Source organism: Mobula hypostoma, chromosome 22 (assembly GCF_963921235.1).
Source record: "Mobula hypostoma chromosome 22, sMobHyp1.1, whole genome shotgun sequence".
Classification (NCBI taxonomy): domain Eukaryota; kingdom Metazoa; phylum Chordata; class Chondrichthyes; order Myliobatiformes; family Myliobatidae; genus Mobula; species Mobula hypostoma.
Genome location: NC_086118.1, coordinates 40,055,418 through 40,082,124, shown reverse-complemented (window position 1 = coordinate 40,082,124; position 26,707 = coordinate 40,055,418). Strand labels below are relative to the sequence as shown.

Below are 26,707 nucleotides of genomic sequence, written 5' to 3'. Positions count from 1 at the left end.
CATCTCTAGGAAGAGGTACAGTCGACGTTTCGGGCCGAGACCCTTCGTCAGGACTAACTGAAAGAAGAGATAGTAAGAGATTTGAAAGTGGGAGGGGGAGGGGGAGATCCAAAATGATAGGAGAAGACAGGAGGGGGAGGGATGGAGCCAAGAGCTGGACAGGTGATTGGCAAAAGGGATATGAGAGGATCATGGGACAGGAGACCTAGGGAGAAAGAAAAGGGGGAGGGGGGAAAGCCCAGAGGATGGGCAAGTGGTATGGTGAGAGGGACAGAGGGAAAAAAAGGAGAGAGAGAAAAAGAATGTGTGTATATAAATAAATAACGGATGGGGTACGAGGGGGAGGTGGGCCTCCTCTACTGTAAAGATGAAGCCACACTCAAGTTGGAGGAACAACACCTTATATTCCATCTGGGTAGCCTCCAACCTGATGGCATGAACATTGACTTCTCTAAATTCCACTAATGCCCTACCTCCCCCTCGTACCCCATCCGTTATTTATTTATAAACACACATTCTTTTTCTCTCTCTCCTTTTTCTCCCTCTGTCCCTCTCACTATACCCCTTGCCCATCCTCTGGGCTTCCCCCCCTCCCCCTTTTCTTTCTCCCTATGCCTCCTGTCCCATGATCCTGTCATATCCCTTTTGCCAGTCAACTGTCCAGCTCTTGGCTCCATCCCTCCCCCTCCTGTCTTCTCCTATCATTTTGGATGTCCCCCTCCCACTTTCAAATCTCTTACTAGCTCTTCTTTCAGTTAGTCCTGACGAAGGGTCTCGGCCTGAAACATCGACTGCACCTCTTCCTAGAGATGCTGCCTGGCCTGCTGTGCTCACCAGCAACTTTTATGTGTATTACTCAAGCATGCTCATTTAATCTGTGAGTGTTGATAGCATTGAAAGGAAATTTCATTTGAAAACATTCTCAGACTCAGTAGATTAACTGAGAAAACTGTTGCTTTCTTACGCAGCTAGCCCAAATAACTCAATCAGCTTGAAACTCTGATAACTTATCACTATTTAAACAAAATCACAATGAGACACCAAATAAACATCTACAAGTAATCTGCATACTGTGATCCTCTCTTTTTGCTTTGATCTAAGTAATTTTAAATGATTATCAGTTTAATTTTTTTGGAAACCATTGACGAACTAAATGCAAATGTTTGCACATGCAGACATTTTGGATGAATGATTAAATACGTGTTTTGGTTGTTCCATAACGCACCCTGACTGTTGTGTCTTATGGCCATGCAGCATATTCCTTTAATCTGCTTCAAGCTCCAGACAGCCTCCTCTAAACTGGCATCCTCCAGTATGATCCTTGTTTGGTCTCTGCCACTGAATTCCACCTGCAGATTGAGATATAAAAAGATCAGCTTCATTTGTTGCAAGTACATTGAAACATACAGTGAAACGTCTCATTTGTGTCACCGAACAACGTAGTTCAAGGATGTGCTGGGGGGCAGCTCACAAATGTCTCAGTGCGCCTGGTGCCAACACAGCATACCCATAACTTACTAACCCTAACCTGTACATTGTTGGAATGTGGGAGGAAACCAGAGTGCCTGGAGGAAATCCATGTGATCACAGGGAGAACAGTTTTACAGTTAAGAATTGAGCCAAATATTTGGCTCTGTAAAATGTATGCCACCACTGTCCCACCAATAATGATATTATTAATGGAGTCGTAGAATCTATGCTTTTATTAATCTAGAAAATTTCAAGTCTTTCCAGCTTTTTAACATAATTTGTGCAATTGATCTTCTGTAAATTGAAAACAAAGACAGGATCTGTAAACAGTCGGCTGGTGGCGCAGTGAGTTTAGCACCGGGTTCGAGAACGGAGGTTCCCAAGTTCCATCCGTGCCGGGTTGATGTCGAGCTCGCAACTCGACCTCATAAAAGAAAAACACTGCCACCTCCAGTTTAAATCCCCATGCAGAATATTGTGGAGGATCAAATACCCAAACCGAAACTGTAGAAGAATAAACTACCTTTGCCAAGATGTCATATTAAAATAGTTGTGTTATAATTAAGTCTTTATGTTGAGTACCTAATATTTCAGTAATATATGGGTAATCTGATATATATATTGGCTGATTAAGCATTCTTGTTTGTTTAAATAATTCATTATGGATTATATGTAAAAATATATGAGATGTCTACGTCATGATGCCAACATGTGATATGTGCATGCCTCACTTAAAGAATAAACTTGAGACTCACCTCATCAGCTCTCTTGTTTTCCTTTGAGTTAGTTAAATGTTTAGAAGTTACAAAACTCAACACTTTGGAGCCTAGTTGAGCTATTAGCACCAAGGTTGCGGGTGTCAGAATTTGAGGGGTATGCTTCTAACAACATTGGGTGTTTACTGAATAAGCATTTTGTTAATAGTTTGATAAAGTGACACAATTACATAAGTGTGCACAGTATCTTACGGATTTCAGTTTGTTAACTTATGTTAAGATTTGGTTATTCCAGCATTTGAAGATAAAGTGCATGAGCATTGAGACATTAAAACAGGAGATAACTGCAGGGAATCAATTTCCACCTTTGTACCATGAGAAATGAAGCAGTAGTTGAATTTCTTTTTGTCCTCCTCCTCTCCAAGGAGGCTCCAAACTCCTAGGGCAATAGCTGAATTTTCTTACCTCACTCAGGTAATTATTTTTAATCACAGTTCAGAAGTCACCTTGAGTAATAACTTTTGACAGATCACTCGACTAGATAGTTGTAATTCAGGATCCTGCTAACATGCATTCTGTTACATTAGTATTTTATGTCACAGATTTGCTCCTGCAGCTGTAAACCACTGTGATTAAACTGATACCGCTGTACCATTGAGAGCATACTCACCAACTGCATCTCAGTGTGGTATGGCAATTGTCCCATATCGGACCACAAAGCACTCCAGCATGTGGTGAAAACTGCCCAGCGGATTATTGGCACCCAATTGCCCACCATTGAGAACATCTGCCATAAACGCTGCCTGGGTAGGGCGAAAAGCATTATCAGGAATGCATCTCACCCTAACCATGGACTTTTTACTCTCCTTCCGTCCGGTAGGAGCTACAGGAACCTCCGCTCCTGCACCAGCAGGCACAGGAAGAGCTTCTTCCCTGAGGCTGTGACACTGCTGAACCTCTCATCACAGCGCTAAGCGGTATTGCATCTGTATTGTACTGCCTCAGTACTTTTATAATTGTGTGCTATAGCACTTTTTTTATTCGCAGTATTTTGTAAATAACACTATTCTTTGCATTTCTGGTCCGATGCTAAATGCACTTCATTGGCTTTGTATCTGTACTCAGCACAATGACAATAAAGTTGAATCTAATCTAATATAAATCATAACCAATCCAGCTAATTCAATGCATTTTTATCTATGCGAGTCCAAGATGGAATAAGGAAACTCAATAATTATGTTGTCTGTTTTCTAACCATCTGTGCTGCATACCCTCAATGACATATGGAGAACTTGTATGGAGTTAAGATACAGATTACTATGACCACACTGAATGGCAACACAGGCTTGAGAGGCCATTTTCCTGTTCCAATGTTAGAGAATGCTGTTATACTACACAACTCTAAGCTATGGGGCAGAATTAGGTCATTTGGCCCATTAAGTTTGCTTTGCCAGTCCATCATGGATGTTTCATTGTTCCTCTCAACCTCATTCTGCCGCCTTTTCCCGTTAAACTTCTATACCTTTACTAATTAAAAAGCTATTAACCTCTGCTTTAAATATACCCAATGACTTGGCCTCTACAGCCATCCAGGGCAATGAATTCCACAGATTCACAACCCTCTGGCAAAAGAATTTCCTCGGCATTTCTGTACCAAAGGGACGTCCCTCTATTCTGAGATTCTGCCCTCCTCCACTATAAGAAACATCCTTTTCACATCCACTTTATCGAGGCTTTTCAATATTTGAGCGGTTTCAATGAGATTCCCTCAGTCTTCTCAACTCCAGCGAACACAGGCCCGGAGCCCTCTAACGCTGCCCGCATGTTAACCCTTTCATTCCCAAAATAATTCTTGTGAACCTCCTCCAGGCCCCCTCCAATGACAGCACATCCTTTCTTAGGTAATGCCTGTAGCACACCTAGTTTTGAATGATCTTAAAACAGCTGTCTAGAAGATGCAATGAATCATCCATGTAAGCTAATGATGAACCAAACACGCTTCTCACAATCTGCCCTCTAAATTTAAATTTTGCTTCAACAACAAGTTAGACAGGCCAAAAAAAGTTGCACCATGTCTGATACCTTACCATCATGATCTGAAATCCTGGTTCAAGACCACTGTTATGCACAGGAGATGCAGGTTTAATTTTGTGAATGAATATTCCTGTTGCATTCCCGCCAATTATTTCAATCTGATCCAGAATGCCATCTCCGTTGAATTCAAATAAAGAAGTCCCTCTCATTGATTTTGCTTGTGAAGGTCCGGGAAGAAAAAGCCTGCAGCATAAAATAAATCACAAAAAGCCCAAGGATTGAATTTGGTGCCCATGGAAAATTTCCATACCTGTTCCTTCAATTTCCACTTATTTTGCAGGAATAAATAAGACCTTAATATACATTGAACAGAGCTGTTGTCAGTTATTTTCAGTTTCTCACAGTGAGGGTAAAGCCTATTTTAAGAAACAAATACTAATTTCATGTGAAATGTGATACTACATAAACTTCAAGTTCAAGTTTACTGTCGTTCAACCATAGACATGCATACAGCAAAACAAAACAAGGTGCAAAATGCAGCACATATAGTTATGAATGAGTCCAATAGGGTATTGTGATCATTAAGAAAAATGTGTAAGACAAACATATGCATCATTTGTTGGACCCAGAGAGGCTGCTGAGACTATCTTACTCTATAACTTGGCAATAAAAGGGATTATTTTTGAAAACTGGATAATGCAAGGGACAGTAATGATTCTGGCTTCCCTTTTGATGGATGTACTTCAATTGATCTCCTTTGCTTTTGATGGGAAGGTGACTACAAGGTTAAATCTTTTGAGAGGCTGGAAACAATACATACTAAAGGTACGTTCAATAAATTTCCAAAGTCGAGTTATTCAAGAGAGCAAGTTTTTAAATAAATAGGAAATCAGAAAGTTCTGTTTTTCTTTATGTGTCTTGCTAGACAAGTATGGAGAATCTATTTAGCTAAAGATGACAATAGTGTTCATTTATCCAAGGTGACACCAGTAACAATGCTATTCCACAGTAAATCAGAACAATGTCAGTTATTGTAGATTTTACCACATTGTCCACTTACATGGCCAGACACAGAGAACAGTATCATTGCGATAGACATGGAATATATAAATTCAGATAGTCCCCAGAAATATCTATGCTACAAAACCTTTAGTGATACAACGATATTACCTTGGTTTTGTTGTAAGAATGAAGAATTGTTTCTCTGACAATGAATGCTAAAATATTCTATCCGAGTGCAGTATATGGGAATTAGGGAAGGAAAATGGAAGTGGGCAGAACAGGTGGGTGGGGAAGTTGGTATTATGAAATCTTTCCTTATTAAGTGCTGTTATTGTTCTGCATAAAATAAACATTTGTTTCCCTCAGTGATACACAAGAAGAAATTTGAAAAATACAAGAAGAAATATATTTAAATGAATGAAAATGAATTGTTACCGGTCTTGCCCAGATGATGGATTGGCTCCAGTTGGTAATCTTTGAGTGGATGATTCAGACAGTTTGTTTGGTACTGAAATGAATTTGACAGAATTTAGATATGATTTAGGTGAATGTTTAAATGTTACATTGTACTTACAGCTTCAGTCCAGTTTCTCTAACGTAAAAACAAATTGCAACCTTAATAAGTGTATTTATCCTCACAAACTTAACCATTCATAGTGTCCTTAGCTCTAGTAAGTTCTAACTAAATTCAGTGTGTACATTCAAACTGTGAACACGTTCTTTGTGGCTTTTGATAAGATGACCGAATTGCATCTAGGCTTAACTTTGAAGATGCATTCACCAGCTCTAAGTGATGCTATCACTATTTGGCTGTAAAGCAGAAAATATCACAAACTGCAGCTTAATGTCACACCCATGATTACACAAGTTATCTGGAACTGTGAAATATATATCAACACATGGGCACTGCAGAGATGCATTGTAACGCGAAAGGATGTGGCTTTGAGCTCAGGGTTCCTTAATCTTTTACTTGAAAAACTGCTAAACAAGCTGTATTCAGCAGGGTTGTATGGTAAAGCTGAATGTGGGTCAGCAGTTGGCTGGAAGAAAGGGGTTTGCCAGAATTAATTAGCGAGGTAGTGAGATGTACTGTGTGGAGCAGTTCATAGTCATGCTGCACCGAATAATGATCAGCAATGCAATTTGCTACAGATTACCAGTGACGCCAAGGATGTAATGTATGGATCGATTTATTTTAGAGCAATGACCTCACCCCCACTTTAGCACTACTTATTGTGCTGTTGTCTACACTTGCACATTGTTCTTTCTTTCGCTCGCTGCAATGTAAATACACCAGTTAAAGCCATATTCAATTGATATATAGTTATGCACAGTCACAACAAATTGGCTAGAAGTATGAACCTGAGTGTCACAAACTGCACCAACAACTACAGCATGATTACGGCATGAAACAGCAAGCATTAAACAGTACAGAGAAGGCCATCATGGGTGCCAACAAAGGCGTGAGTACAGTGCGTAGTAACAGTGAAAGATGCACTGAATTTAAAGTCAAAATTAACGCGGCGATGGTTTCATCTGGGAAAGTTGACGAAGTTGATAGTGCTATTCAAGGCTGGGAGGGTATATTGAGAGGGTGGAACTGTATTGTGATGCAAACAATGTGGAGGCACAAGAGAAAGCCCCCACGCTTCTTAGCTTAATGGGCTCAAGAAAGTATTGTTTCTTACACGACTTAGTAACCACTGAAAAGCCAGCAAGCACGATGTTTGATGAAATTGTTACAAATTACAGAATCACTTGACCCTTAAACTGCTGGTAATAGAAACATAGAAAATAGGTGCAGGAGTAGGCCATTCGGCCCTTCGAGCCTGCACCGCCACTTATTACGATCATGGCTGATCATCCAACTCAGAACCCTGCACCAGCCTTCCCTCCATACCCCCTGATCCCTGTATCCACAAGGGCCATATCTAACTCCCTCGTAAATATAGCCAATGAACTGGCCTCAACTGTTTCCTGTGGCAGAGAATTCCACAGATTCACCACTCTCTGTGTGAAGAAGTTTTTCCTAATCTCGGTCCTAAAAGGCTTCCCCTTTATCCTCAAACTGTGACCCCTCGTTCTGGACTTCCCCAACATCGGGAACAATCTTCCTGCATCTAGCCTGTCCAATCCCTTTAGGATTTTATACATTTCAATCAGATCCCCCCTCAATCTTCTAAATTCCAACGAGTACAAGCCCAGTTCATCCAGTCTTTCTTCATATGAAAGTCCTGCCATCCCAGGAATCAATCTGGTGAACCTTCTTTGTACTCCCTCTATGGCAAGGATGTCTTTCCTCAGATTAGGGGACCAAAACTGCACACAATACTCCAGGTGTGGTCTCACCAAGGCCTTGTACAACTGCAGTAGTACCTCCCTGCTCCTGTACTTGAATCCTCTCGCTATAAATGCCAGCATACCATTCGCCTTTTTCACCGCCTGCTGTACCTGCATGCCCACTTTCAATGACTGGTGTATAATGACACCCAGGTATCGTTGCACCTCCCCTTTTCCTAATCGGCCACCATTCAGATAATAATCTGTTTTCCTATTTTTGTCACCAAAGTGGATAACTTCCCATTTATCCACATTAAATTGCATCTGCCATGAATTTGCCCACTCACTCACCCAACCTATCCAAGTTACCCTGCATCCTCTTAGCATCCTCCTCACAGCTAACACTGCCACCCAGCTTCGTGTCATCCGCAAACTTGGAGATGCTGCATTTAATTCCCTCATCCAAGTCATTAATATGTATTGTAAACAACTGGGGTCCCAGCACTGAGCCTTGTGGTACCCCACTAGTCACTGCCTGCCATTCTGAAAAGGTCCCGTTTATTCCCACTCTTTGCTTCCTGTCTGCTAACCAATTCTCTATCCATATCAATACCTTACCCCCAATACCATGTGCTTTAAGTTTGCACACTAATCTCCTGTGTGGGACCTTGTCAAAAGCCTTTTGAAAATTCAAATATACCACATCCACTGGTTCTCCCCTATCCATAGCTGAGAGATTTAGACTTTACAAAAGAAACGTGTCAAAGGATGAAAGCATTTCTGAACACATTGCAAAACTCCGCAAACTTTTCCAGTATTGTGACTTTAGAGATAGACTTTCTGATGCATTAAGGGACATGCTTGTAAGTGGCATGCATAGTCGAAGCACTCAAAAGAGGCTATTGTCTAAAAGAGACCTATCCTTAGAACGGGCATTGACCATTGCAATATCGTTAGATACTGCAGCAAAGGACGCAGCAGAACCATAGTACGGGAGGTTAGAATGTGAAATGCACAAGATGTCCCTGAATGGTGCAAAAAGCCAAAAATGTTATCAATGTGGAAAATCCTCCTATGAAGCAAATGACTGTTGGTTCAAAGAAAAAAGACTACAGAAAGTGTCACATACTGTACAAGGTCACATAGAGAGCGTGTGCAAGGCAGACAAAAAGCACAACAGAATGAAAAGTCTCAAGCACAAAACTAAGCAAATGTATAAAGCTACCAAACGTAAAACAGAATCAGACATCAAAGAGTCTGACAAAGGTGCGCTGTCATGCCTCCTCTACTTTTTATCCACCAGCATCATTAATATAAACCACATTGTACTGTGTATTGGCAATCACACAAAATGCTGGGGGAGATCACAGGTAAGGCAGCATCTAAAGAGGAAAATGAACAGTCAATACTTCATGCCGAGACCCTTCAAATGGACTGATGACAATGATGAGGATCTCTTACAGCACTGTACTATGTCTATTTAAACTTTAAGGGCTCTTTCTCAAAACAACTCAGGAATACATTCTTCCTTCTTGGAAGAAGAGAACATGTGACAAAAGGAAATAGGAGGAAGCTGAGCACCTTTTCCATGTGGTGGGGGGGGGTGTGGGAGGAGATCTGGCCATTTTAGGAAGAAGGAGGTTGGAGATGGGGAGGAGAGACAAGGCTATGCAAGTGATCACACTGATAGAGGTGCACACTGGATTTAATGTGCCAGATTTTTTGATGAGTAATCCAGGTTTATCAGTTACCCTTTCATGCATCACATTGCTTCCAATGTGGTCCTGGGTGTAGGCATTTGGCAGGGTGCTGGCTCTTAACTGCTTGCTGTGTTCCTGTGCAGAGACTGATTGACTTAAGCACAACTAGCTGGCTATGACCCCGAATGCTTTGATAGTCACCACACTGATGCTCTGAAAGGAGTGTAAAACTGAGCAACAGTTAAGCTTATTTCCATAATTAGAAAAGAGACCAAGGACTGAATAAAAACATGAGAGATCTTCAGCATTCCTTTACGAACAACCTTAGAAAAATGCTACAAAATCAGAGTTAGCCAGGATCAAATTTCTGAATTGCAATCTGCTCAATCTTCTTCACTATTTCCTCCAAATATCCAGAGCCTCAGATTGTCCTGGATCCACAAGTGGAATAGTTGCTCAAATTACCTCAAAAATACACAGAGCATGCTCAAAATACCCTGCTAGTCAGGAAGTGGTGATGGAGAATTAACACTTCAGGTCGATGACCTGTCATTAGAGCTCCATTTACTTGGCATGTGCTCAGCCATAGCTTCCATGAACTGGTCTTGATAACAGAAATCTCAAAGACAGCAATAAACTCAATAAACTTAAGTACCTCAAATGATTAGATTAGATTCAACTTTATTGTCATTGTGCCAAGTACAGATACAAAGCCAATGAAATGCAATCAGCATCTGACCAGGAGTGCAAAAGAATAGTATTATTTATAAAATAACTGCGAATAAAAAGTAAGTGCTATAGCATACAGATATAAAAGTACTGAGACAGTCTAATATGGGTGCAGTACTGCTTAGCGCTAAATGAGAGGTTATGTACAATTGTCCCTTCACCAATAATAGTTGCTGCTAAGAAATTCCAACCACTAAAATTCTCTCATTCTTGGCTGATGATAATTTGAAACCATTATTATATATCATGCTTTCCTCTAAGTTATAATGAACTGAGTCGCAGTCGCACAAAACTGCTACTTTCACCCACTGATATCTCCTTCTTTATTTCACAACTGTGTTGGGGTGTGGCCAAGTGGTTAAGATGTCAGTCTAGTGATCTGAAGGTCGCTAGTTCGAGCCTCAGCTGAGGCAGCGTGTTGTGTCCTTGAGCACACATTGCTCTGCGACGACACTGGTGCCAAGCTGTATCGGCCCTAGTGCCCTTCCCTTCGGAACACCATCGCTGGCGTGGAGAGGGGAGACTTGCAGCATGGGCAACTGCCGGTCTTCCATATAACCTTGCGCAGGCCTGCGCCCTGGAAACCTTCCAAGGCGCAAATCCATGGTCTCATGAGACTAACGGATGCCTATTTCACAACTATATCTTCCATGAATCTTTAAAAGCCAAAAAGGCTCAAGTTATCTGATGAATTGTAGAAATTATGCCAGAGCCTTTCTGGAAATTAGCTCATTTTATGTTAGTGTAAATCGGGATTCGGGAGAATGGTGGCTAATTGACTTCAGCTGGAATAAACTATGCAATGCAGGCATCCAGGAAAGAAAAAAATAAGAAGAAATATTTTAAAAGTTATGTCCAATTCCCACAGGTATCGTGCCTACAATAAGCATGACAAGATGTTAAAAAATACTTAGCGAACTAATGAAATAAGAATATTGGAGAAGAACCGAACTGTGTCCACAAATGTTGTTGCTCTCATTTTCCAATCAACATTCTGCCGATATTGTAGAAAGATGTTCCGGTGTTTGGCAATGTAAGTCACTGAGCACAGGCACCTCTTGAAATTACACATTCAAGGCTGCTGTTTAGCCAGAAAGGTAATTGTCAAATTGTCAATGATCAAACCAGGCAATACAAAACCTTAAACTTTTCGATGATTTTAAGTTCCCTGGCCCCCACCGCTTTATTTTCACCATGGATGTCCAGTCCCTATATACTTCCATCCCCCATCAGGAAGGTCTCGAAGCTGTCCGCTTCTTTTTGGATTCCAGACCTAATCAGTTCCCCTCTACCACCACTCTGCTCCGTCTCGCGGAATTATTCCTTACTCTTAATAATTTCTCCTTTGGCTCCTCCCACTTCCTCCAAACTAAAGGTGCAGCTATGGGCACCCGTATGGGTCCTAGCTATGCCTGCCTTTTTGTTGGCTTTGTGGAACAATCTATGTTCCGTGCCTATTCTGGTATCCGTCCCCCACTTTTCCTTCGCTACATCGACGACTGCATTGGCGCTGCTTCCTGCATGCATGCTGAGCTCGTTGACTTTATTAACTTTGCCTCCAACTTTCACCCTGCCCTCAAGTTTACCTGGTCCATTTCCGACACCTCCCTCCCCTTTCTCGATCTTTCTGTCTCTATCTCTGGAGACAGCTTATCCACTGATGTCTATTATAAGCCTACTGACCCTCACAGCTATCTGGACTATTCCTCTTCTCACCCCGTCTCTTGCAAAAATGCCATCCCCTTCTCGCAATTCCTCCGTCTCCGCCGCATCTGCTCTCAGGATGAGGCTTTTCATTCTAGGACGAGGGAGATGTCCTCCTTTTTTAAAGAAAGGGGCTTCCCTTCCTCCACCATCAACTCTGCTCTCAAACGCATCTCCCCCATTTCATGCTCATCTGCTCTCACCCCATCCTCCCGCTACCCCACTAGGAATAAGGTTCCCCTGGTCCTCACCTACCACCCCACCAGCCTCTGGGTCCAACATATTATTCTCCGTAACTTCCGCCACCTCCAACGGGATCCCACCACTAAGCACATTTTTCCCTCCCCCCCCGCTTTCTACAGGGATCGTTCCCTATGCGACTCCCTTGTCTATTCGTCCCCCCCCATCCTTCCCCACTGATCTCCCTCCTGGCACTTATCCTTGTAAGTGGAACAAGTGCTACACATGCCCTTACACTTCCTCCCTTACCGCCATTCAGGGCCCAAGACAGTCCTTTCAGGTGAGGCGACACTTCACCTGTGAGTTGGCTGGGGTGATATACTGCGTCCAGTGCTCCCGATGTGGCCTTTTATATATTGGCGAGACCCGACGCAGACTGGGAGATCGTTTTGCTGAACACCTACGCTCTGTCTGCCAGAGAAAGCAGGATCTCCCAGTGGCCACACATTTTAATTCCACATCCCATTCCCATTCTGACATGTCTATCCACGGCCTCCTCTACTGTAAAGACGAAGCCACACTCAGGTTGGAGGAACAACACCTTATATTCCGTCTGGGTAGCCTCCAACCTGATGGCATGAACATCGACTTCTCCAAATTCCACTAAAGCCCCACCTCCCCCTCGTACCCCATCCGTTATTTATTTTTATACACACATTCTTTCTCTCACTCCCTTTTCTCTCCCTTTGACCCTCTGACTATACCCCCTGCCCATCCTCTGGGTCCCCCCCCCCATCTCTCTCCCTGGGCCTCCTGTCCCATGATCCTCTATATCCCCTTTGCCAATCACCTGTCCAGCTCTTGGCTCCATCCCTCCCCCTCCTGTCTTCTCCTATCATTTTGGATCTCCCCCTCCCCCTCCCGCTTTCAAATCTCTTACTAGCTCTTCCTTCAGTTAGTACTGACGAAGGGTCTTTGCCTGAAACGTCGACTGTACCTCTTCCTAGAGATGCTGCCTGGCCTGCTGTGTTCAGCAGCAACTTTGATGTGTGTTGCTTGAATTTCCAGCATCTGCAGAATTCCTGTTGTTTGTGAATACAAAACCTTCCAGATTACCGGAAGAAAGCAAGTCAGTTTGGTGACATCCTTTCCTTAAACTTGCTCTAAAGGACCTTAACAACTCTGTGATAAGGTGCTAATATTAGCACCTCGTCTGATTTTTAACAAAGGTGCTAAATTCTACCTTGTGGACATAATGAGTAATCCTGTATAGTGTGTTACCTGTTTTCTGTCTGTCTGTATTATATTTTGTGTTGCGCATTTTATTTTGGGTTACGGTAATTTGTCAACGTGGATTGGGGCGTGGTAGAATCAAATGAGTTTAAATATGTATTCACCCTTGGTGCTGTTAGTTTCGTTTAGCTTAGTTAGAGGTAGGCTGAGCAGTGTTTGAATATTTTTTTGTTGATCACTTATTTCGTTATTTCACTTGTTTTGCTAACTCCACTTATTTTGCTTATTATGCTAATTCTGACATTACTAATTTTGATCACTCATCGTTGCTGGTTTCACAATAAATGATCGAATGTACTTTTATCAACTTGGAACTCCGTTATTTGGAAGTGTGTCATACAATGTCGAGCCCCTCTCTCAGTCTCTCTGCAGCTTTTGTTTGCTTTCAGGTAACCTCTACAGTTTTGTCAACAAAGATAGTTATACCAAATGAACACCAGCAAAGGATTGCCTTGGTCCTGTTGCTGAAATTGGAATTGCAACTTGAGGTAGGATTATCTTCAACCTTTTGTTGATTCCTGGTGTGTATTTGTGGTTTGAACACAGTCTTGAGTGGTCAGCACTGTCTGTCCATTGGCGAATGTTGTTCAATCATGTCGTATTTGCCTGAAGGTTCGTCACTTTGTTTTGTTGAGGTACTGAAATGTTGTCCCAGTTGTCAACATTTGAACTGAATGCTGTTTATTTGGTTTGCTTTAAGCACCATGGATGCCAGACAGTTTGCTTGCCTACATTTGTTGAAAGGAATATCGCTGGTGCATTTTTGCCTATGTGCTACGGGCAAACAAAGAGTTCATTGCCAGTTGCACAATAAGGAGAAAGTAACATGAGTTAATCAAAGCATGGAATTGATGTCAGCAACCCGGAAGTCGGTGCTGGCAAAAGAGAAATTAAACTTACTGCCACAGCTTTGGTGAGTAAAATTGAAAGTCTTCAAAAGGAATATAAATCAAATGTGAACAAAATTAAAGGTTTAATACCATCAATTAAGGATATTCTGAAAAATAAGGAAAATGCCTTTCAAGTGCAATCTCACCTTGAGAGTTTGACTAATCTCTGTGAAGCTCTTGCTAAGCAATATAAATACTGATTTCTTTGCTTCCGAAGGATGAACAGAAAGATGTTTTTCAAGCCTTGATAGCTATGGTAATGCATTCAAAGAGGATGTGAAACAATGGTTGACCCAAATATGTTACAGTGAAGGTCATGTTGCTGTAATAGGTGAAAATGTGTCTCACCTCCCAATAGACGATGTTTCTCAAATTCCAAGACATGTTTTGACAATGCATATAGCAGATGACCCACAAGATGATGTGAAACCTTTCGAAGGTGTGTCAAATGTGAGTACTCGAAACTCTGCTGGAGGAAGAAAATCTTCTGTACCAACTACCTGCTCTGCACACATTGAAACAGAGGCTGATTTAGCTGCATTAATGGCACATCAACGATTATTGAAGGACAAACATGTGCTGGAAGAGCAAGAAGAATGATTAGCCATGGAGCTATGGAGATGGGAGGAGCAGTTATGGAAAAGGAAGGAGCAATTTAAGTTGGAGGAAGATATTGCCGCATATATATGGTCAAAGTTAATGAGCTTTAAGTGTGGTAAACGCTCAAAGTGATCCAGCGGCTCAGTCCAATGGCATGAATTCCTATATTGAAAAGGCACAAAGAAAACAAAAACACTTAATATCAATGTGGATTCATTTGTTCCTTGTGTCTGTGAAACATGAACAAGACCCTAAGAGGTAGTTCAGGGTATTTACTCTCAGCCTGCACTGATAGGGACTCTGAACCTATGTCATATGCAACAACTCAAAGGGCTCATGGGGATATTCACTTACAGCATGGAAATACTCTTGTTTCAGAGGATAGAGGTCAAAACAGTACTGTAGATATTTTTAGGAAACAAAATGAAATAACAACCTTGTTGGCACAACAAATACTCATTTCTTGTTTGCCTAAAAAGGTGATTCAGACCCTTGGTGGTGACCCATTGCAGTTTCATGCATTCATGAAGGCTTTTGAAAACAGTGTTGAAGGCAGGACTGACAGCCATAGTGATTACCTCCAGTTCCTTGAACAGTACACTAGGGGTCGCCCTAGTGAACTTGTCTGAAGTAGCCAGCATGTGGAATGTAAGAAAGGATATGTCAAGGCTAAGGCTTTGCCAAAGGAATATTTTGGTAATGAACAGAAAACTGCATTTGCATACATGCAAAAAGCTTGTTCTTGGCCACCTATCAAATCTAAAGATGTGACTCTTCGAGACTACAGTCTCTTTCTTAGAGGTTGTTGCAATGCCATGGAGGAAATGAGCCAGACATGCCTGCCAATATGTTGATTCTCATACAGAAATTGCCCTATATGCTTTGGGATAAATGGAGAATGGTGGTTTGTTAAGTGCAAGAAAGACACAACCCTTATACTACTTTCACCGGCACTGTTGATTTTATTGAAAGGCAGGTAGAGATTGCACACCTAGTGTTTGGGAACATACAGGATGCTACATCACTGGCAATAAGCAAAGGTGTGAACACAACTAAATCACAACTTCGTCCTGGAGCCAAAGGGAAGCAGCTTTGCTGTTACTGTGGCCACGGTGAGAAGTAAAGCTAAAACTGAACTGGGAATTAATGGCAGGAAATGGTCTCGTCTGTCCTCTGAGGGTGAACACTCAGCAGTTGAGAAGGGCTCATAGTGAGAAGATTGCCTTCCCAAAGGAAAATAGTGCCTGCTTTGGCGTTTTTGTAAACAGGACACCTCAGCAGGGAATGAAGGAAGCCTCTTCCAGGCAAGGTGTGCAGTTTTAAGCATCGCAGTATACTTCATATTCACTCTGATGAAAAGGGTGCAGAATCAAAATAAGCCAAGAAAGAATCAGACACAGCAGTGATTAGCGCCCTGCAACCAATGCCCTTACATAAACTTCCCATAATTCCAGTACAAGTGAAGTCTAAGAAAGGAAACTTGTGCTTTCCTAGATCAAGGGTGCACTGCAGTGTTCTGCACAGTGGACCTAATGAACAAGCTCCACCTCACAGGGAAGAGGACATGCATTTTCTTATGCACCATGGGCCAGGTGAAAGTCATGAGCAGCTATATTGTTTTAGGATTGGAAGAGGCTAGCTTAGATGGTGAACATTATTGTGAACTACACAGGAAAGTGTGCCCATCGATGGCGGGACCATTCCACGACAGAGGAATCTCCAGGGATGGTCTCATCTGAAATGTGTCCATTTGCCAGAGATTGATTCAGAAATTGAGCTGCTGATAGGGAAAAATGTCCCTAAAGCATTGAAGCCATTGCAAATGATTGGCAGTGTTAATATTGGACCTTATGCAATTAGAATAATGTTGGGTTGGACTATGAAAAGAGGCAATAGTGATGGGAGAGACTGTACACAGCCAGAGCTGACAGTTAAGAGGGTCTCAGTTTTGAACTCGGATGAACTTTGGCAGCACAAGTTGGAGGCAGACTTTCCCAAATGCAGTCAGGATGAACAACCTGGTTTGTCAAGAGAAGACCACAAGTTCATGGTACTGGTTACAAATTCTGCAAAGCTGGTCGATGGCCACTACCAGTTTAGTTTTCTTTTGAAATATGTTAACATGCCAAAAAAAAAAACCCAGGAAGACTGCAGAAAGGCATGCTCTAAATCTAAGGAGGAGGTTTTTAAGAAGGATTTGTCATTTCACACTGATTGCACAGCTTTCATGGAAGATGTCATCTCCAAAGCTTATGCTGGGAGAGTGTCAGTAGAGGATCTGGAACGCAGTGATGAGAAAGTCTGGTATTCCACATCCTGATGTTTACCACCCCAGAAAAGGGAAACGAAGGGTCTCGGCCTGAAACGTCGACTGTACCTCTTCCTAGAGATGCTGCCTGACCTGCTGAGCTCACCAGCAACTTTGATGTGTGTTGAAGGGAAACTTCATGTCCTGTTTGACTGTGGAGTCACTTTTCAGAGAACACCACTTGATGCTCAGCTCTTATAGCATTAGATCTTACTAGCTTACAGATTGGAGTCATAACCAGATTCAGAAAAGAACCAGTGATGATCATGCCAGATATTGAATCAATGTTTCATCAGCTTTTGACTCTGTACTGTATAGCCTACATTATAATAAGGGACTACTTTATGTTTTAGTAACACGTCGTTGAATGCACTATTAGGCGCGTATTGATCTGTACGTGTGTGTCGAGTTCGGATTATGCCAGTAAGGAACCATGAACCTTAGCTTCCGTCTCCAGCGTTTTTATTAATAGCATTGTTGTGTAACCAGGCCACATACACAACAAATTGGTGACGAGGTTAATGAACCTACATCTTATCGGAACGCCATGTTTTTATTGATAACGACGCTCGGAGGAAGAGTGCAAGGAACGAGCCAAGGAGCAGGAGAAGGAGGCAGAGCAAGGCCACGAGTCCGAAAGGAAGTGGGAGCACTGCTAGGGTCAGGAACGTCAGGAGACCAAGAGACACAGTCGGAACCGCAGTACGTCCAGCCGAGACCGCAGCTGGCGCGGAGCCCCAGGGGCTGAGGGTCTGCCTGCCCCAGAAGGGAGATGAAAAGGAGTGACACACACACACATCTAGACAGAGTGTGCTCATGGCGCTAGCAAAAAGGACGTGTGAGTTAAAAAGGAAAATAAGGGGAGAACGGGACTTAATTAACATAACAAAGATGGCGATGATTGGAACCATTACAACATTTGATAGTGGCATTGATGACTGGGCAACTTATATTGAACGAGTGGAGTTATATTGTGAGGCTAACCGTGTTAAGGATGTAAAGGAAGCCAGCGTCTTACTCAGTATTATGGGAGCAAAAACATACAGCCTGCTACGGGGCTTGTTAAACCCTGAAAAGCCAGCTGACAAAACATTCAAGCAAATAGTAGACACTCTCCAACAGCATTTAAACCCCAAACCACTGGCCATTGCTGAAAGATTTAAACTTCACAATCTGAATCAAAGCAAAAATGAAAGTATTTCTGATTATTGTGCTGAATTGCGCAAATTATCAAAACATTGTCAATTTGGAGCTGGTCTATTGGACGCATTGAGGGACGGGTTAGTGTGTGGCATGCACTGTGAAACCACACAGAAGAAGCTTCTGTGTGAAAGAGACCTTACATTTGAGAAAGCACTAAACATTGCAATATCAACGGAAACAACGGCATGGGGCGCTTCCGAGATACAACAAAAATCTCTAGAATATGCTACGGATAAAATGTCACTGAACAGAAATGAAGGAAAGAAATGTTACTGTTGTGGGAACAGGTCACATGACCCTGATGACTGTTGGTTTAAAGACAAAGAATGCAGAAACTGTGGCAAACAGGGCCACACTGGCAGAGTATGCAAAGCTAGTCAACAGCAGAAAAAGGGCAAAATACAGAGAAACAAGAAACCCCAGAAAGGAAAATACAACAATGTACACAAAATGAAAGAAGGCAGTTCTGATGAAAATGACTCAGACAAAAGTGAATTGGCTTGTCTGCAACTTCACAGCATGAAAGAGACAGATGATCAAAGAGTAACATGGATCACTCCACAAGTGGTGGGCGTGAGACTGAAAATAGAGTTGGACACAGGCTCAGCTTTAATAGTGATCTCTGTACATGACTACAAATGACTGTTTTCTCACATACCTCTTAAAAGAACTAAACTACTGCTAAAGACTTACACAGGACAGGAAGTGCATCCCAAAGGTAAAATTAAAGTGGCAGTGACCTACAGAGACAAAACACAGCAGCTGAACCTCTATGCACTGAAAAATGGAGGACCACTGTTGCTGGGACATGAATGGCTCAGGAAAATCCAGTTGGATTGGCACACCATCAAAGCACTAGATGTGTCAACAAAGAAGGGCAGCTTGACAGGGAAGATGTCCACAGCTCTTCTCTCACCCATTGTCGACTATTACAATGATGAGGAGGAGCTAGACAGCGTCGATGATGAGGACGAATGCAGTATCCGTGGCCGCGACTTGGATGAAGATACAGAGGATGCAAGGGAGACAGATATTGCCAATAAGCAGGATGATGAAGACTACCTGGAAGTAAAAGAGCAGATGTACCAGGAGAAATTGACATCTCTCAAAAGACAGCTACAGCAGTTACAGGAAGGCACTTTGCAGGAGTATCAGGAAAGGATGAAGAAACTAGATCAAAATACAAGGAAAGAATACAAAATGCAGAGCTTTCTCTGCAACTGGAAACAGAAAAAGTGGAAAGGAATTATATTAAAGAGAAGAAAGCAGCAGTGAAGGAATTTGAAGATAAAAAGATTTAGTTAGCAGAAAAGAAAAAGATGATTGGGAATGAGAGGCTAACACTGGAACTCACAGGAGATTCTATGGAGTTACAGCCAAAAATGACTAGGAAACTAAGGAGGAGACCTAATGACCCTGTTCCAATTACAGACAAAAGACGAGAACCTGCACCTGCGCAGTTAAATTACTTGTTAACAGATGAACAGATAATGGAAGATCTGCAAACTCTCAATAAGCTTAAATCTCCAAAAAGACCAGTATCTCCATCTTCTCCTGAGCATCTTCCCAGCACTCCTGCTGAATCACTAGCACAAAGATATGGAGCATGAACAGAAGATGAAAAGTTATATTACAATAAGAGGTGGTATCATAAAGGTCAGGCTATCTATTTGGAATCTAAGGAGAATACGAAGATTGGCTGTGTAATTAGCTCAGTTGGAACAAATGAAATATGAGTAGGGAAGACAAGTGATAGCACAAATTTGCGTATATATCTAGGACAACTGCACAGAGGAGTCTTCATTATATGGAGGCGATCTGCTGCCTAGAACTCTTAGCAAGTTGGAGGTGCACATCTTCTTAACTCCCTATGCTCAGAGGTAAACTTTTCATGACTTTTATATGGAAATCTTTATTAAAACAAACAAGTTTATTGACAGACGTTACCTGGGGAGGTAGAGAAGACCCCCGCCCCCCCCGAGACTTGAGTTATAAATGGGTCTTACACCAAAAGTAAAAAAAGAGGCTTGTTATAATTTGATATTGTTATGTTACTTTGTTATAATTTGATATTATTAAGTTACTAAGTGAACAAATGGTAGGCGGTTGTATGTTAAGGGTAAATATATTTGTTTAGCATAGTGCCCCAGTAGAAAAAACAGTTCATACACTATTAAAATAAAAGGGGAGGAGTGTTCTGTATAGCCTACGTTATAATAAGGGACTACTTTATGTTTTAGTAACACGTTGTTGAACGTGCTATTAGGCGCATATTGAGCATGCGCTATTAGGTGTGTATTGATCTGTATGTGTGTGTCGAGTTCGGTTTCTGCCAGTAAAGAACCATGAACCTTAGCTCCCGTCTCCAGCGTTTTTATTAATAGCATTGTTGTGTAACCAGGCTATATGCATAACAGACTCACAAAGTGGATAAGCAACCAAGTGTGGTAGCGGTGATGTCAGAGGAGCAAAGAGCGAAAGATCTGAAGAATTTGGATTTGGATCAAGATATACCTTCAGTGGAGAGAGTACTGCGTGTGCAATGGTGCATTCGATTTGAAACTTCCAAGTTTAAGGTTACAATTCAGGATAGACAACATACCAGAAGATGGATCCTCTCCACAGTTAGTTCCATCTACGATTGTTAGAAACCTTGAGTCTGATGGTGCTATCTGCCAAGACTATTCTACAAGATCTATGTAAGAAAGAGCTTGGCTAGGATCCCACTATATCTACATCAGTTACTCATGCGTGGACAAGCTAGCTGGAAGAACTCCGTCAGCTGGAAGACTTCAAGGTTGTTAGATGTTTGAAGCTCATTGATTTTGGAGAGGTTACTGCTGCACAGTCGCACCACTTTACAGATGAAAGCAAAGATTGCTGTGGAGCAGTGGCCTACCCATTGTTGCACAAGTGCTTTCAGGTGCACAGTGCTTTTATCATGGGAAAATCGAGGGTAGCTCCATTGTGGTCAGTTACCATCCCTCATATGGAGCTCACTGCTGCTATGATAGCGAGTGGTATGGACACACTGTGGAGGAAGGAGCTCCACTCGCAGCTTCATGACTCAGTTTTTTGGACCGATAGTACTTTGGTACTGAAGTATATCAAGAACAGAACTTCCAGGTTTCGAACCTTCTTTGCAAACTGAGTTTCAGAAATTCTTAAGGTCTCACAGGCATCTCAGTGGAGGCGTGTAAACACTTCAAGTAACCTGACAGATGTGCCCTTTCGAGGGTTGAAGGTGAAAGCATTCCTGAAGAATGAGATATTGGTGTCAGGGCCTCAGAATCTTCTTCAGCCTGAAGGGGAATGGGCCTGTGCATCTCAATTGTTCTGAAGAACTTCTGCTAGATGATCTGGAAGACTAGTGGAGCGTTACAATGAATGCAAAGCAGATTGAAGAGGAGGTGGATTCGATAACATATATAATCCATCACTTCTCGTCTTGGACCCATTTGTGCAAGACAGTAGCCTGAATTCTTAGATTTAAGAACCTGCTCTTTTTTCTTGAATGAAGAACAAGAAGAGGATTCTTTGGAGTGAAAGACTGAGAGGGTCAAAGGTCAGATTTGCCAAGGTTGTCTCTTAGGGGAGGAGCTCAGAAAGGCTGAAATGGAGATTATGGAGTTTTGCCATTGAAAGAGATTTCCAGATGAATTCTCAAGTCTGTAAAGGGGAAAAAGTGTGAAGAGGATGAGCCATATTTTCAAGATCAATCCAGTACCTGAAGATGGTGCCTTGTACATTGGTGGACAGCTTAGTAGGACATCCATGCCTGCAGAATCTAAACATTCTGTCATACTGGCAAAGGATCTCCATAGCTCAGACATCATTCTGAGGCAGGTCCACCAAGAGGTGGGACATGGTGGCCATAACCACATGTAGTCCAGGTTGTGCCAAAAATACTGGATTCCCAGTGCTAGTACAGCTATAAGAAGAATCATGTCTCAGTGTATTGCTTGTTAGTGGTTGCAGGCAGCTCCAGGATGCCAGCACGTGGCAGATCTACCTCTGGACAAAGCCTCTTCAGATGAACCTTTGTTTACATGTGTAGACGTGGACTACTTCGGACTTTCTGAGGCGAGGAGCAAGAGAAGTACAGTGAAGAGACATGGGGTCATATTTTCCTGTAAAGCTATTTGAGCTTTTATATCGAAGTGGCATCATCTTTGGACCACAGATTCCTTTGTTAATGCACTTTGACGCTTTATAGCAAGGCATGGACAGGTTTGTGAACTGAGCTCTGATAATCTGATGAACTTCGCTCGAGCTGAGCATGAGTTAGGAGAAGCCATTGAAAGGTGGAATCATTCACAGATCAGTGATGTCTTCCTTCAAAATAGAACGACGTGAATTTTTAACCCACCCCCCCATCTAGTTCACATCATGGAGGAACATGGGAGAGATTGATCAGGTCAGTGTGAAAGGTCCTCAGTTCTACCAGGAAGGTATAGAATCTTGACGAAGAGGGCTTCCACACAGTCCTTTGTGAAGTAAAGGCTACTATCAATGGTTGTCCAATTACTAAGGCATCCTCCAATGATTTGAAAGCTCTAACATACAACCGTCCGTTGCTTCTGAAAATCTCACCATCCTTACTATCAAGAGAATTCCAAAAGGAAGACATTTATGCTCATTGTAGGTGGAAGCAGGTCTAACACATGTCAAACTTGTTTTGGAAACAGTGGGCCGAGGAGTGCTTACCACACTTACAGGAACATCAGAAATGGTCGGGAATAAAGCACAACTTCCTCCCAGGAAACATTCTGCTCATAGTCGATGTCATGGCAACTCGCAACTCAAGGGTCATGGGAAGAGTTTTTCAGACAGAAGAAGATTTGTGCTGCAGATGCACATCAAGTCCAAGATCAGCTGTCTGGGCGGGCCTATAACCAGAATCTGTCTTCGACAGGAGGCAGAGGTTGGAGGAGCTACAGCTCTAGAAGTTTCATGACTTTGATTTGACTTACTAATTTGACAGAAGTTGATGGTAAAGATCACTCTGAACTGGGCTAAGTGCTGGTAACCTCTGACCTCGGTGACTGTTACACGACTTGATTTGAAGAAAAAGTAGAAAGAGGACATCTGTACAAATGTTAAGATGTTTATCCTTGAAGATTTCATGTCTCCTATTGTTGTAGTACTGTATGCAGTTGTAATTATTATAGGGGCTTGGATGTAGGAACCATGTATATCCATTTATATCTGTCTATCTGAATTGTATTTTGTGTTGTGCAGTTCATTTTGGGCTGGGGAGTGGTAGAAGCAAATTAGCTTCTACCTTTGTGCCATTAGTTTAGTTAGAGACACTATGAGCAGGGTTTGGATATATTTTGTTGACCGCTTTTTTCATTATTTTGCTTGTTTTGCTAACTTCGCGAATTTTGCTTATTACGCTAATTCTTATTATCACTAATTTTGCTTGCTCACCTTTGCTGGTTTCCTAATAAATGATCAAACGTACTTTCCTTGACTTGGAAATCAGACATTTGAAATAGCTTCATACAGTGTTGAGTCCCTCAGTAACTGCTACATTACCCTTGAAGTTGCCAGTCATTAATATGGTCGAGATTGGCTCATTAAATTATTTCTTATCAGGTTGCTGAGATTTCTGTCACACTTTGATGCTATACCCAGAACATAAATGAGAAATTGAAAACTCACTGACATCAGGAACATTTTCAGTGCAACTGTCTGTACCAGCACTATCATCCACTGATGTGAAAATTTCATCATCAGTAGAATTTCTGTTGCTGTAGAGAGAGAAATAAAACAGCAATGTTACCCAATTATAGAAGGATTCTTCCTCCAATTGTCTATTTTAAGTCTTCTTATTTGAACTTAGACTCTGTGTGCGTGTGCATCTTACCTAAATGATTTTTCCATGTCATCTTCACTTCGCCATCTGTAGATAGATTCCTTGTTTGGTGGCTCAATTTGAACTTAGACTCTGTGTGTGTGTGTGTGTGTGTGTGTGTGTGTGTGTGTGTGTGTGTGTGTGTGTGTGTCTGTGTGTGCGTGTGTGCATCTTACCTAAATGATCTTTCCATGTCATCTTCATTTTGCCGTCTATAGATAGATTCCTTGCTCGGTGGCTCAACGCAGTAAGAACTGACACTGCTCAGTGACTCACAGCTTTCAGTTTTCTTTAGGTTTGTGTAGAACTGTAAAATAATAAGATCTAATAAACTCTGCAGCTGTTGATTACATATAATAAAACTACCAGGAATATAAACTGAGGGAAAATACAATTAAAAATCAGCCACTTAGCAAGGAAATCAGGAAGTACTTTCTTCAGAAAGGTTAGTGGAAATGAGGAACATCTGGTTGAAAGAAAACTCCATGGATGCTGACTGAATAGAATTTTTGATAAAATCATATAGTAATTCAAAGGCCTGGTCTAACAATCCGAAAATTCAAATCTTATCAGGCAGGTGTGGAACTTAAATTCAGTTAATAATCTGAAATTATAAAAAGGAAAATAATGACAACCAGACTAACTGAAGGAAGAGTTAGTAAGAGATTGAAAGTGGGAGAGGGAGGGGGAGATCCAAAATGATAGGAGAAGACAGGAGGGGGAGGGATGGAGCCAAGAGCTGGACAGGTGATAGGCAACATGGATATGAGAGGATCATGGGACAGGAGGCCCAGGGAGAAGGAAAAGGGGGAGGGGGGGAAAACCAGAGGATGGGCAAGGGGTATAGTGAGAGGGACAGAGGGAGAAAAAGGAGAGAGAGAGAAAGAATGTGTGTATATAAATAAATAACGGATGGGGTACGAGGGGGAGGTGGGGCATTAGCAGAAGTTAGAGAAGTCAATGTTCATGCCATCAGGTTGGAGGCTATCCAGACGGAATATAAGGTGTTGTTCATCCAACCTGAGTGTGGCTTCAGCTTTACAGTAGAGGAGGCCGTGGATAGACATATCAGAATGGGAATGGGATGTGGAATTAAAATATGTGGCCACTGGGAGATCCTGCTTTCTCTGGTGGACAGAGTGTAGGTGTTCAGCAAAACAATCTCCCAGTCTGCGTCGGGTCTCGCCAATATATAGAAGGCCACATCGGGAGCACCGGACGCAGTATATCACCCCAGCCGACTCACAGGTGAAGTGTCGCCTCACCTGGAAGGACTGTCTGGGGCCCTGAATGGTGGTGAGGGAGGAAGTGTAAGGGCATGTGTAGCACTTGTTCCGCTTACAAGGATAAGTGCCAGGAGGGAGATCGGTGGGGAGGGATGGGGGGGACGAATGGACAAGGGAGTCACATAGGGAGCGATCCCTGCGGAAAGCAGAGGGGTCGGGGAGGGAAACATGTGCTTAGTGGTGGGAAGTTATGGAGAATAGTACATTGGACCCGGAGGCTGGTGGAGTGGTAGGTGAGGACCAGGGGAACCCTATTCCTAGTGGGGTGACGTGAGGATGGACAGTTTTACGACCCTAGACCGACCAATGTGGCTGACTCTGTGGAGTAGTCCAGTAGGCAATTCCAAAGGAAATTAAGAACAGCATAATAAGTCTTTACCCATCTTTCCCCTGACCACCCCCCCCCCACAAAAATGAATAAATAAAAATTAGGATATCACTGTTGGATTATTGGTGATGAGGTAGAGATCAGCCGCAAACTGAATTATTGATAAAACAAGTCTGCTTATATTCCTATTAACTATGGGAGATTTTGATTTTGTTCTCACAACTTACTTCACAGACTTTTATAAAGATATAAGCTTCAGTCAAACAAAATGTTTTCAACTATATAAGGAAGAAAGAAAAGGAATAAGATCCAAGTGTCAAATTTCATTCTGGCTCAACGTAAAATGATTACAAAGCAGGAAATAAGATATGTTTGCAGATACAAATAAGGCATGTGTAAAATACAGTAATTATAGGAATGACAAGCTGATTCATTATGCCTTTTCTTTATTGTTGTGATGAACTTTTTGCCAGAAACCCACACTGCTCAAACATATGGGTTTTCGAGCTGCAAGTCGCCTCACACTAAACACGAACTGAATCTTCAACTGACATTTCTCCAGCCCGATTCAACAATATTGTGGCCTGTTGTATTTTCAGGACCGGCTTCAATGAGAACAAGTGCAGAATCCTTCATCACCAGGACAATGCATCCAAAAAAAATCAGTAAAGTGTCTAAAAAAAATTAAATGGATACGGATGAAATTAAATGCGTTTTTAAATGGATATATTCATTGTCAGTTTGTAACAGATAACCAACCCCAAAAAATAGCTTTCTCAGAATTCCCATATGTCGTTAGAGAGGACCATTGATCAGTGGAAAACTGTGTGCATTAAATAAATATGTAAAGGAGAAACGAATAGAAGTATATACTGAAAGGATTAAATTACATTATATTTCTATAGCATTTTTTTGTACTAAGGTCTAGTTTTTATGGTCTGTTTTTTCTGTTCCTGTACCTTTTTGTCCCTGCCACTAGTAAAGCAAGTCTTTCTTTGTACTAACAACACACATCAAAGTTGCTGCCTGGCCTGCTGTGCTCACCAGCAACTTTGATGTGTGTTGCTTGAATTTCCAGCATCTGCAGAATTCCTGTTGTTTGCATCTTTCTTTGTACTTGTACC

General features: G+C 42.0%; 1 protein-coding gene across 2 annotated transcripts in view; it reads right to left on the bottom strand.

Annotated features, from left to right (window-relative positions):
• card14 (caspase recruitment domain family, member 14) overlaps positions 1-26,707 on the bottom strand; it is a 67,393-nt gene that overhangs the window by 20,954 nt on the left and 19,732 nt on the right. For both annotated transcript variants that reach the window (XM_063030802.1, XM_063030803.1), the window contains 5 exons: positions 24,146-24,276; positions 23,777-23,865; positions 5,658-5,730; positions 4,274-4,463; positions 1,226-1,349 (listed from right to left, as the gene is read on the bottom strand). In XM_063030802.1, the coding sequence (XP_062886872.1) occupies positions 1,226-1,349; positions 4,274-4,463; positions 5,658-5,730; positions 23,777-23,865; positions 24,146-24,276 (607 nt within the window). The remainder of the gene's footprint in view (positions 1-1,225; positions 1,350-4,273; positions 4,464-5,657; positions 5,731-23,776; positions 23,866-24,145; positions 24,277-26,707) is intronic.